The 13,961-nt window shown below is 36.4% G+C and overlaps 1 protein-coding gene across 4 annotated transcripts in view; it reads right to left on the reverse strand.

The window, feature by feature from the left end:
- Nucleotides 1-1,547: 1,547 nt before the first annotated feature.
- ATP2B1 (ATPase plasma membrane Ca2+ transporting 1) overlaps nucleotides 1,548-13,961 on the reverse strand; it is a 106,502-nt gene continuing 94,088 nt past the window's right edge. For 2 of the 4 annotated variants that reach the window (XM_058673453.1, XM_012926383.3), the window contains exons 19-22: nucleotides 13,659-13,766; nucleotides 11,710-11,892; nucleotides 11,242-11,328; nucleotides 1,548-4,784 (exon numbers count right to left, since the gene is read on the reverse strand). In XM_058673453.1, coding sequence (XP_058529436.1) covers nucleotides 4,473-4,784; nucleotides 11,242-11,328; nucleotides 11,710-11,892; nucleotides 13,659-13,766 — 690 coding nt within the window. In that variant the 3' untranslated portion in view covers nucleotides 1,548-4,472. The remainder of the gene's footprint in view (nucleotides 4,785-11,241; nucleotides 11,329-11,709; nucleotides 11,893-13,658; nucleotides 13,767-13,961) is intronic. The other 2 variants (XM_058673454.1, XM_036492479.2) reach the window with 1 other exon arrangement.

Raw genomic sequence — 13,961 nt, forward strand, 5'->3', positions numbered from 1 at the left:
TCTGTCTCTCCTTCTCTCTGTATATCTGCTATTCCAATAAAAATAAATCTTTAAAACAAAAATTTAAAAAATTGATCCAGAGACCAGAACTGTATAAGCACATATGCCTAACTCCCTAATGTGAAACATTATGTTGTTCAGTGATGACATCTTGAAATCAGGACAGACTATATATGCCTACATTTGATACATTCATCTATAGATTTTAGTATGTTTTAAATAAATAGGGAAAATGTAAAAAATGGCTTTAAGATCAGAAGCATAAAGGTAAACTCATTTGAAACTATTTAAAGGGTAAAATTATCAATCTACCAAAAAGAAAATTAATTGGATGAATAAATTCCTTCTCCACACATACTGATGAGAGAATACAAAAACACAACTGCTGGCTTTATCAGAAGAAACCCTTAAAAAGGTTAAGATGACTTTTTAGCAAGGCAGTATAACTATGCTAATGAGGGTATCTTCCTTTTTTTGGTCTATAAGAATGTAACTTAATTTTAAAAAGATGAAGATTAATATGGAAATGAGCAAGAAAATCTTAATAGAACACAAAAAGAAGGACGTGTGTTGTGGCCTAACAGGTTGAGCTGCCACCCAGATGGCCCACCTCCGACACCGGGAGTGCTGGACTGAGTGCCGGTCACTCTCTTTCCCATCCAGTTTCATAAGAAGCAGAAAGTGGCTCAAATGCTTGGACCCCTGCCACCCATGTGGGAGACTCAGAGAAAGTTCCAGGCTCCTGGGTTTGGCCTGGCCTGGTCCTGGCTATTGTGGGGGGTGAAGTCTCTTTCTCCCTGTTGCTCTGCCTTTTAAGTGGATGAAAACACACACACACACACACACACACACACACCCCCTGCAACAAGACATGATATTCTCCAACGACATGAGTAAGGAAAATGCTTACAATGAAAGGCTCAAAGAAACTCCACTTTCCCGTTCAATGAACTTCAGACAGAAAACCTAGTTCAAATTCAATTCTAATATATGATACATATGTAAAACCCAATTTGACAAGATGGAAAATATTTTTCATGTCATAAATATGGTACTTAAATACACCCAACAATGTACCAACAATTTATACCAACCAAGACTATGGTATACATAACTAAAGTTTACTCAGTATATCAACAAAATTGCTAATTCATGTTAGTAACTTTAAAAAACCAATTATGGGTAATTTTATTTTTTTCAGAGTTCCAATAATTGCTATTGAGAAGTCTGGATTATTTAATTAAAAAATAAGCTCTAACAGTTAAACTAGCCTGTTTTAACACAAAAACAGTACACTCCCATGGATTGCAGAAACGATCTATTATGCTACAAGGACTAAAGCTGTGGGTAAGAGGGTAGGGACAATGTACCCACTTGCATTTCAGAGGCAAGACCATGCATATCAGAACACTGATTCACTGCAATACAACCACAGCATTTCAAGTACATTACAGGATTTTCATCAATTAGCTTTTAAAAATTTCAAGTAGAAAAAAATTCCAAAATATGTTCAAATCAACTTCATTATTCAAAAAGTTCAGTCCCCATTCAGAAACAGATAACCAGTATATTTATTAAATGAGTTAAGACAAATAAACTTTACAAATAGACAAATAATAAAAGGCTCAGTGGCTAAAATAGATGGTAAGCATCATTGAAAGAAATCAACACCATCACGGTATCTCAGTTGGCTTACACATGTAAAAAGAAATTTTCAAAGAGCAATTTCACAGAAATGAAGCCAGTTTTTTTTCTTATAAACAAATCACCATTTCTTGGTTCAAAACTGACATGTTATGAAAATTACCATATCACATATTTGTAAGATGACAAGGAGTAACTCATCTTCAAAGTGCAAGTAAGTCTATTTACAACCACAAAAAAGGCAATGATGAGGAGAAAAGGATTTTTAAAAAATATACAAAGATTAAAAACATTTGGGATGCAAAATTAAACAATTTTTTTTTGGTTAGAGGATAAAAGAGAAAACGTGATTGAATTACAGATGCTGATTTCAGCTATACATACTATATAACGGGATCTGACATCTTCAACAGCTTGCTTGCATTTTTTTCTACTTACATAATGCTCTGGAAATTTCTGGTAGAAATTACAGTGTCTCAAAGAGAGTAATACACACTAAGCATGTCTTGCTACTACTTTCATGGATGTCCTAAGAGTTGGTGTAAAAAGCCATTGCCTTGAGTTGAAAAATGAATACTGTAAAAGCTCAACACAAACCCTCGAAGCACATGCACTTCTAAATCTTTTGGTAATTACATTCATATTGAAGCATAACCAAAACAAAAAAAAGTTTTTAAACATTTCCCTTTTCTCAATTCCCTATGCCTTGTAGGCTTCTCCAGTTGATAGGGTCAATTTTTTGAGTTGAAAGGTTCTTCAAAATAGAGTCTAGTCCACCACCCTCATTCAGGGTAAATGATATTCCTCAAGATCATGCAGCACATTAATGGTAAAACCAAGACTAGAAAGCAGGTCTAGACTCCTGGTCTACTATGCTTTCTAGCATATCATGCTACCCCCCTTTTTACAGTATGATTTGCTATAAATACCTGATGAATTAATAATGTACAGTTAAAAACACTGACAGAGCCGATGTGTTTCTAAGACTTGCAGAGGATTACTGCAAAAGATTGATGGAGAGAAAAGACTTCCCCCACCCACCAAAAATATCAAGCACCGTCATCTAAATGTTTCTTTGCTGGGTCAGCACTCTCAGATGTAGCAGTCCTCATACACTTCAGGTCAGCCTGAGATTTGTGTACATGGTGGAATCTGGACCCTTACACAATGCCACTTTCTGAACGGTAAAGACAAGAGGCAAAAAAAAGAGAAGGCAGACAAAAGAAAGAAATGAAGAGCTGAAGAATTCAACTGGCTTAGTGATGGACATTCCAGCATATGGTTAATTTCTACATCTAAACCTATCGTTGTAGACGCTTTTCCACCTTTTTGGTATAATCTCATTTTTTATCTAATCTGTCATTTGGCCACTTAAGAATCAAACGGATGTTTCATAGACAATGGTGGTCATTAATTTTTGAAAATGTGAGACTACTTTAGACAAACCAAATTCTATGAAGAATATGTCACATGGGAAAATTGTTGATAATTTTCTTAATATGATGCTATTAGACTTCCACCAAGGAATTAAAGCATTGGGGCTATTATCATCTTGAAATTTATTACAGCTGCGGTGAGAACAACAGGCAGATACACTATATATGCAGAACTGAGTAAAGAAGCTGAAATGTCTTAAAAAAAAAAGATTGTTGTGAATTTAATAAAAGGGCGTATTTATTTATGTTAACAAACAAGTTTTGAAAACAGAAGGAAAACATGTCTGCTTCCACCTATTAACCTTTTTCAAAATGCCAACAGCCCCCGTGTTGTGTGAAGGTCTCTAAGGATTTATTAGAAAAAAATCAACACAGGTCACTCACAGTTCACCAAGACATTACTAACTAACACGTTTAGACAAAAACAAGGAGGACTAAGGTTCTCTCGTTGTTTGATAGTTTGATTTAATTTGATTTGCCTGAAATAACAAAAGCATTTCAAGCATCTTTCATTATGTAGTTATGTCCTGCATTAAACAATCTACTAAATTCTGAACAAAAGGTTATTAGCAAGTTTTCAAAAATTTTAAAAATTAAACAGTTGTTTCAAAACCATTAAGTAGTAAATGTATTTAAGAAACTAATTAGGACAGATGCCATAACTTCATTAGAACACCACTGCTCATATTTTTTTGGTGTTTTGGTTTTTTTGTTTGTTTTTTTTTTAAACAAAGCATTAGTGTTATCTATTTGGCTATTAGTATTAGCAATTTATCTACAATATTTAACAAGGTAAATTGTAGGCAAAAATTTAGTACAGTTTCAATAGAAACACCCCTTTTTTTCCTGAAAATACAGCAGTATTTGAAGGACTAATTTTTCTCTGCATCAGTTATAAGGAAGCTTCCCATCTATGAACAGGAACAGAAAGTATCTACAAACCTTGTAAACAGATCTGTATCATTTATAAACATAAATAATCCAAATTATTAACAGCCAACAGCAGAAATTAAAATATCAATTCAATGATCCAGGGCTCTTTGTCTTGCCCAGCTTTACTCCTCCCTCTCTCCCATCGGGACTGAGACCACAGCTCTGCTCAGTCCACTCTTCAGGACCATTCTTGGGTACTACTGGTGATCCACGGGTCTCGTACGCTGAGTTACTGTTTATCTGTCAGTTCATTTCTCCCACCCCCCAAAAAGCACCCTCAGTCTGGCAGAAAGCTTTGCTTTTTTGTTTTTTAAAAAAATAAATCTACATTCGTACAAGTGTGTCTTCTGTTGAAGTCCTAGGACAAGAACGCCATCTTGTCCGTCACAATATGTGAAAAGACCCAGTTTCAATTTGTTTCTTTACAATGCAGCTAGTGTGTTAACATTCGGCTTACAATCAGAGTGATGTTTCCAAACTATGTAGTGGGCTTCCTGGGGATGAAGAGGTAGCAGACTTGTTCATTTCTATTGTAAGGTGAATTCCGCTGTCAACAGCATTGTTATTTTTGTTGGGAGAGGGCGGAGGACTGGAGTTACGTTTTGTAGGAGCATCATCTTCAGCATCGGTATCATCAATAAGGGGGATATGAGGCTCTGAATCTTCTATCCTAAACTCAGGATGTGTCATAAAGTTGTGAATTGAACTTCTTGATTCTGGTTTTTCTAACCCTTCATATAAAGAACTACGAAATGCATTCACCACTCGAATCTGTAATATCAGAAAACACAAAAGGATGTCAGTACGCCATTAACGTAACACATAAATGGTTCATTCATGAGTCTGAATCCACAAACAGCTAGGTATGAGTGAATCATATTTGCATGTAATGCAGTGGAACTTGCAATACACTGTAAAAAAATGAATATTTTAGTAGGACACTACAGAACAACAAAACCACATACTCTATGATTTAAGAGGTATTAGAATTCAAAATAATACTAGAAAACCTCATTGTCACTGGCTAAATATTTGATAGCCATTTTATAGGATTTTTTTCCCTAAGAAAATAAAACCAAAAGCAAACAAAACAAAACGAAAAACCATACACAAGCTTAGTTGAATTTTTTAAATTAAAAAGAATGCATTTTTGAAAACATTTCAAGTAAGATAACAAAGTCAAGCACAAAGGGTTACTGTTTTATCATGCTAGGAATTAGGGTATCACCGACTATGAAAAAGCCAAGCAGATATAAGCCAAATGCCACAATGAACTCACATCTACCCCCTATTCCCTTAAAAACTAAAGACAAAACCCAAATTAATATCTATAAAATGCCATTAAACAGCTATAAAAATTTGAGTATATGCCATTTATCTATGAAGTGTTAGTGGTTTTTTTTCCTCTATGATATATTAAAACAAATCAATTACTATAGTCTGTAACTGTTGGGAAACAGGCAAAAACAAAACCAAAGACATTTTCTAGGATTCTATTATGAAACATTTCTCTATAAAGAGAACAATGTTTTAAAGTTTTCTAAAATTTTCACTCCATATTCTTGAAAGTCTGCTGTATGAGTCAAAGCTTAGTGGAACATCAAACTCTACATTACTGTTCAGAGACATCAGGTCCCACTAACTCAATCATATCCAGATTAAAAAAAATAGTAACAGCTGATTACTTACTATGGATCAATTAAAAAATGGGTTTTTGTTAAGGTTCTAATACAATTTTGCTTAATAATAAAGACATCTTTATTCTTGTTTAAGGCTAGCACTTTCACATTCTCAAAAAAAAGGTGTGGCAACTAAATATAAATAATGTTGAATAAATTGATAAATTAGTTCAGATGGTCATCTGAAAGTATGTTTTTCAAAACATGAAATACAGGGCTATGTGTCCACTTTTGCTTATAACCTCACCTCTCCCCAAAAAGTATCTTCTCTCATTTACTAAGTCCTGTATTAGTAAAGTCCACAGTCATTCAGGCCTTTATATGGTCAATACAGCACAGTTAAAGTAGAGAGACAGAGGTAAAACGCCTGAGTGAATTCTGGCTGCATCCCTTACAGACAGAGAAATTCTGGTTAAAAAAAGGTTCCTCAAATATAAAATGAGAAAACAACAATGGGATTTCCTTTATTGTACTATCCTGGGAGATTAAATTAGAATAGAACCTTGCAGTTTTAGAGCAGTGCTGGCTCAGGCATCAATACTGGCACCACCCAGACACTAATGGGCAAATGAAGTAACTTGGGATTGTGTCAAAAAATGTGTATTCTGATTCAGCAGGGCCTGAAAGCGAACATTTTTTTTCCCATTGGAAGAGAAGCTGGCTGAGTCTCCAAAAATGCCTGCAAAGGCCACACCTGTGCTAGGCTGAAGCCAGAAGCTGGAAACTCAGTCCTGGCTTCTCCTGTGGTCCCAGGGATCCAACTACTATCACTTCAACTATTTCTTACCCCTCCCTATCCCTTTAGTAAGATCTTATATATGGGACATTAGCAAATCATCCCTAGTGCTGTACTATGAAGCCCGAAAAACTGCATTTAATACATGTGAATATTTAGCAGGGATCCAGACTATCTTATACTTTAAAAACAGAAAGATAACTGCTTTGATAACTGTCAGTAGAGAAAGGTATGAAATGAAATATAAATGGGAGTATCAGGCAGCCAAACGGATGAAAGCTGTTCAGGTTGATACTGAAGCTTTTTTTTTTTTAAACCAGCCCTGGTAAAGAAGGGAACAGTGAAAAGTCAAACACATCCATTTTCTTCACACATTAAATTTGAAAGATATTGAGAGTTCAGAAGCAAGCTAAAGGCTTTTGCTGGAGATGTGTGAACCAGCAGTGCTGCAGGAGGGGCAGAGAGCAAACATGCAGATAGAGCAGTCTGTGTGTTTATACATGCATATATACACACAAACAAACTTGAGCTGGGAAATCAGGCAAGATGCTTTTGGCTTACTAAAACTTCAACTTTGGCTAGATATTTTTTTCATCTTAAACTTTACTTAAAGGATTAGAATCTTAATTCTAACCACTTCATACGTGACAAAACCAAGCAACTGAGGAGATGAAGGGACGGCAAGCGTCTTCGAACCCAGGAGGTTGGACTCCCGACTCTACATTCCTTGGAGGTCAGCCAGAGACACTGATTTTACTTTCTCGCTAACTGCACCAGAATACATCTGGTAAGACCAAAGTTACCACTTCTTTCCTCTACCTTTCTACATAAGTACATGACCATGGTTAGTTATCAAAAACCACAGTGAAAGGGGCAGCCTACAATGCTCCCAAGCACCATACATTTTAAAGAAGAGTTCTTAAATTAGATAGAAACAATAAAATCTATAGATTTTAACTTCTACTTATAGACAATGAAAATAACAAAGTTTTTGATTCAAGGCACAATAATGAACTGGTGTGTATCTGTTGTCAACTCTGACAGTGTACGGGCAAAATTCTCAAAGCACAAAAAACAAAAGAGAATATGAACACTACACTTCAGATAAGCATGCCAAAAGAATTCACATTTAATAAGAAGCACCAGAAAAAATTGTACTTATTTTCTTAACAATTCAGGCCTATTATCTAACTTTTTATAAAAGATTTATTTTTATTGCAAAGTCAGATATAGAGAGAGGAGGAGAGACAGAGAGGAAGATGTTCCGTCCAATGATTCACTCCCCAAGTGACTGTAACGGCACCCGAAGCCAGGAGCCAGTAGCTTCTTCTGGGTCTCCCACACGGGTGCAGGGTCCCAAGGCTTTGGTCTGTCCCTGAATGCTTTCCCAGGACACAACCAGGGAGCTGAATGGGAAGTGGGTATGCTGGGATTAGAACCGGCGCCCATATGGGATCCTGGCTTGTTCAGGGCAAGCACTTTAGCCGCGAGGCCACAGCGACAGGCCTGATCTAACTTTTTAATTCCTTGTAACACTGAGACCTATTATGCACAAAACCGTCCGCTAAAATGAAGAAAATTTCAGCAATTCCTTCACCAAAAAATAGTTGTTCAGAAGGAAAACAGAAAAAGTATTGCACGAAGCAATGGGAGGTCCATATCCTTTTCCTATACTTCCTCCTATGCATCTCTTCTTTCAGAGGCAGATTTACAGAGCAGAGAGAGATAATCTTCCACCCACTGACTCACCATCCACCCCCCGCCCGCCCCAAATGGCTACCATGGCTGGAATCAAGCAGCTGGAATCCAGGCTTCTTCTGTGTTTCCTACAAGAGTGCAGGACCCCAAGAACTTGAGCTATCCTCTGCTGCCTTCCCGGGCTATCAGCAGGGAGCTGGGTTGGAAGTGGAGCAGCCTGGACTAAATATGGTATGCCACCACTGCAAGGTGGAGGATTAGCCTGTTGAGCAATGCAGCAGCCACTATCTACATCCTTTAATATTCTTCAAAATAAACTTCTTTCTGAATTGTGTGAGCTCCTGGAGCAATGAACTCACCTCTGTCCTCAGAGTGGAAAAAATATGGCATAAATGAATAAACCTAGCATTGTCCCAATAAACATTAATTTTAAAGGTTGGGCAAGGGGCTGGTGTGACAGCTCCACTAGCTAATCTTCCACCTCCAAGCACTGGCATCCCATAGGGGTGCAGGTTCATGTCCCATATGTTCTACTTCCCATCTTACTTCCTGCCTGCAGCCTCGGAAAGTAGTAGAGGATGACCCAAAGCCTTGGGATCCTGTAGCTGCTTGGGAGACCCAGAAGGGATTCCCGGCTCTTGGATTTGGATTGGTTTAGCTCCAGCCGTTGCAACCATTTGGAGTATGAAGCAGTGGACGGAAGATCATCTCTCTGTCTTATTTATATTGTAAAGACAGATTTATAGAGAGGAGACAGATCATCCATCCTCAGGTAGATGTAAAAGCTGGGGCTGAGCTAATCTGAGAGCCAGGAGCTTCCGGGTCTCCCAAGTGGGTGCAGATTTTAAAGGTTTGGGGCTATCCTCTACTGCTTTCCTAGGCCATAAGCAGGGTTCTGGATGGGAACTGGAACAGCTGGAACACAAACCAGCGCCCATACAGAATCCTGGGCTTGCAAGGTGAGGATTTAGCCGCTAGGCTATAGTGCCTGGCCTGGAAGATCATTTCTTTATGTATCTTCTTCTCTCTATAAACCTACCTTTCCAATAAAAATAGATCTTTAAAAAAAAAACTTAGTCAAAAGGATAGACTTTAAGATTTGGGGCATAAGCTTCAGTCTGCCTGGAAGAGCACATTTTCTTTCCATTTCTCCTTCCCAGGAAGGCTTAGTTACCTACTTAGCTAATGAAACTACTAAAAGGGAAGACAGAATAGTATACTTTGTAACTAAACTTTTTTTTTCTGCAGGAGACTTAAGAACTGACTAATAAATGAAGGAAAGAAGATATTTTCAGAGATATTTCCAGTTTAGTATCTGACAAAATTGAACTGAGTTATTGTTCATTTATTTAGTAAAGCAAGGATTCCAAGTAAGAGGCACATAAATGGAATACAATTATTTCTAAGACTATTTAGCACAGTAACAATTGCAAGGAAATTAAATCTTTCATTGAGCATATTAAGCCTCTAATTCTGTGCACTGGCTGATGTTTTAGGCTCTCTTGGACAATGCTCCATTAGCAAATTTAAAGAAAGTTTAAGGTGAAAACAAGTCTCACGGTAAATGCCTCCTTATTCATTAATCCTCATTAACAAGAACTGATCGTCATCTTATGTCGGATATAGAATAAAGCAGTAAACACGTTAAACCTTGATAAAGCAGCAATCATGGTCCTTTTGCACTCCTTCAAAGTATATACCTTTACTCCTCTGAAGTAAATGTTTGTGAAATATTTATCACCCAAGGATGGGAGGTCAGAAGCCTTAGACAGCCAGACACACAAACGCGTCACAGACACAGGAAGGGAGGGATGTAGTTGATATTCTACCAGGCAGCCAGCCAGGTGATTTACCATACACATTCATTTGAGCAGGTAGTTTTCTAAAAAACAGATTCCTATCTGAGCATGCACATAAATTTATCATCCCAATGTTGCAGTACCAGTCTGTCCTTTGAGCATCTGTCTGCTCTTCACTTTATAAGATGTTGTCTCTGCTTATGAGGAGGGAAAAGTCTCTTGAATTCCAAGTCAATTTTCAAGCCTATCAAACGGGGAGAATTTCTGTTCTGCATGTTTCATAACTGTGTTACACATACCAAATAAAAAAAGAGGCACTGAATAGCAATCTGTACTATTTTGTCCCTTAATTTGCTCTTTCTCTACCCTCAAAGGCTTTTCCAGTGCTTAAATAGCTTCAGATCAACTGGAAAAGATAGGTCCAACACAAGGGTAACCTTATGTGTTTCGAGAATTAATACGATCTTAATTACTGATAAGGAGTTTACGGAGTGTGCCATTTACTGAAAACCTGAAATGAAATAATCCAGTTAACTCATGGGAACTATAACTTTCACAGTTCAGTAACCAATACATTTTTCCTACTTTAAAACTAAGAACATTTCTTCCCAATGATGCAATTTTAAGTTAAATTGCATACAAATGTTTAAGATAGAGTTTCATACACAACAGAATTTAAGTTTATCTGGGGACCCTCCCTTCACCCAAACAACTAAATACCAGAAACAATACAAAGCAAAGCAAGTTCACATCAAAACAGCAAGCCAACCGGCTACGCATACTGAGTACTTTTCTTAAAACTTAACTTTCCAAACTGGAGAAATCAAATGCTAAATTAACTTTATCTTTAAAAATGGAACTTCCTGGGTCTGTTAGCTTAGTTGCAAATCATATGCTTCAGAAATCATGCAATATAAACACATTAAAGGCATATACTCAAAAATTTATAGTAGTTTCAAAAACTCTAAGCTACAATTTATTCCCCGTATTAACTAGAAGAGTTTAGCAGAGAAACAAGTTCACAAATTTCATATTTAATCTTTGGTTGCAATTGTTCCACCTGTTCTCTAACCCTCTAAGAAATAAAACAAACAACAACGACAACACTTTGAGATCTCAATCCACTTTACGAAAAGAAAGCTTTATGAAAAGCCTGAACAATGAATTTAAACATTAAGGAGAAAATGAGAAACGTTAGGTGTGTGAAGTAGGAAATGTTAATTTCATGCACTTAGGAACACACACTCACACCCCACAGTAGTAGAAGCAGTAGAAGAGGAAAACACTACATGTGTAGGGGTAGAAATATTTGTTACATCATGATGCTGGCTGGCGATGGAGGGTTGCCGCCTTAGAGCCCCCTGAATGGAACTTCCACTCTGGAAAGCATTCACTACATCCATCTGCAAGGAATCAGAGATTGTGACAGCTTGCTCAGCAAGAGAGAGAGAGAGGAGAGAGAGAACAAGAGAAAGGACCATTCCATCTATTAACATATAAAAAGTAAAGAACAAGGCACTTTCTATACAGCAGATAAATAGGATTTTTGAGATGGTGGGGTGGGGGGTAGCTAGGAAAAAAAAGAGCTTAGGGCATATAGGCACATTCTTTCATAATAAGTTAAAAGTTTCATTCATTCCAGACATCAGTACTATTTTCCAAAAAGAATAAATTTTATGGATTGGGGAGGCTAGAAAGGAAGTTAAGGATCACACACAAACCACCTCCCAGGCCAAAAAGCCCTGTCTCCCATGCTTTCTCCTACCTGTCTACCAGGCCCATACCTGTGTCTGAATTCTGTTCAGACCTCTAAACCACAAGATCTGGCCACGCCGCAACTCTCTTTCAGCATGATCAATTTCTTCCACATCTTCTGCTAATTCTTCCTCGGGTATTTCTTCCTTCTGTGTTCCATGACCAGCCTCTTTTAGGAACTTTAAACGGCTAGTAGGAATTGTTGAAATAAGCTACAACACAGGGGAAAGAACTTAAGAGACAAATCATACCACATGGTTAAACTGACCAACTTTTACTTTATGCTGATGGTATTAAAAGCTGTGAACATATCCAACTACCTTTATTTGTCAAGGAAACAGTGAAATCTTTATCAATTTCTCTCTCTCAGATAAAAAAATTCTTTTAGCTACACAAGATTCAAGTTGCAGGGGTAGGCAATTTCCCTGGACAGAAATCAATCTGATTATATTTTCACATTTTAATTAGAACACTCAAGACAATAAATACAACCATATTTTGATAAACATATTTATGCAAAGTCTACTTCAAATAAGAGAAAATGGCAAGTGGCATCACTGAAGTGCAAAAGAATTTTGTATTTTGTTAGTGCTGTAAAAATTCAATTAGGAAAAAGCATGAAAACTACATGAAATCAACTTTATTTTTAGAATAACTTTACTACATTTTTAAATAAAATATAAAAGTTTTAAAACTGAGTGACATCTAATAGCAACATAAACCTCAAAAACATAAGGGTAAAAAAAATCAATAAATTATATGTTAGTGTTAACAGCTATCCTCTAAGGAAAGCCATTTATTAGGGGAAAATAAGCATACAGTCTGAGAAAAATTGCACGGAATACTTGTAGCCCAATCACAATTCAGAGAGGTGGAAAAACAAGTCTCCATACGGAGTGAGTAAAACCTGTTTTGCTGGCCACCAAATCAAGTACTCCTTCTCTAATGAACACAGAACATGGATCTGTACGCTGCAGTGCATGTCCTCTTCCTGAAATGAGTAACATGTTTTGGAGGTTGTGTTCTATCAGGAACATTAACAGGTATGTAAAAGGATAATCAAAAAACAAACATGAGCCCCGTACAGATCCTATTTAAAAGAAGACCTCTATTAGGGAGGTCTTCAATTGAGTAGGAAGAAAAATTCAGAACCTAGAAACAAAATTCAGAAAAAATGTGAGTAAAAAAGGCACATAATTAAGATTAAAAAAAAAAGTAAAACCAGGAAGTTTGGTTTAACTGCTTTGCAGAATGACAATAAATTGGTTCACATTAAGCTGTATTTTATAACATGTCAACATTCCTTAATGAAAATGTTAATATATCTTTTTATAGTAGTGGTGACAGGCACACCACAAACGATGCACATGTCATCACCACTTACTTCCCTTAAAAAAATAATGACGTACAGTGGCAAAGATGGATTACAGCAAAGAAGAGGTATATCTCAATTTTCAGGCACGGCATTTTATATACAGTTCAGTCTACATAATCTTTTTTCAGTAGCATTACATTTACAAAAACATTTGCTAAATCAAACAAGATTTTTTCCTATGTTACATTTGATCACAGATTATATAGCAAAACAGTGAAATAAGCATGTATGTCATTTTTACACTGTTATAAAGATTTTATCCTGAAAATGCAAATACAGGTCACAGAATAAAAATATAGCTATTAGTTTCCTAACACATTATAGATACATCTTTAACAACTGCTACAAAACTTTTCCAAAAAAAAAAAAGTTAAGAACTATTTAATAGAGTAAAATAGTACTTTTTTCCAAAGGTCTCATAACAAGCAGGAACATGTTAGAACAAATTTCACGTTTAGCAAAAAATCGTACCCTAAATTTCTTTCTTGACCAAATGGTAACTATTTAGAATCAAGCATCAGAACCACTTCAAGAAAGTACACACTGGATTTTTTTTTCTTAAGCAAATCATTTTAGGTTTTAACAAAAACTGAGATGTTTTACCTGGCCCCAGAGTAACGTTCCCATTCCTAGGAATATTGACCATAGCCACTGTTCTATTGAAAGTTCTGAACAACTGAAAGGTTTTCCACCAAACTGCACAATTATTATCTAGAGGAATAATCAAGAATAAATTTATTTAAGCCCTTAAATCTTCAAAATTCAAGCACTTAAGTTAAAAAATACCCAAATTTATGTCCCTCAAACTCAAGCTGAATAAACACCATTCCAGTGAAACACAATACACAACGGAAATAAATATATCTGCATCAAATTGTAAAATAAACATTTCAAACTTTTATTATG

This window comes from Ochotona princeps, chromosome 15, assembly GCF_030435755.1.
Source record: "Ochotona princeps isolate mOchPri1 chromosome 15, mOchPri1.hap1, whole genome shotgun sequence".
Taxonomy (NCBI): domain Eukaryota; kingdom Metazoa; phylum Chordata; class Mammalia; order Lagomorpha; family Ochotonidae; genus Ochotona; species Ochotona princeps.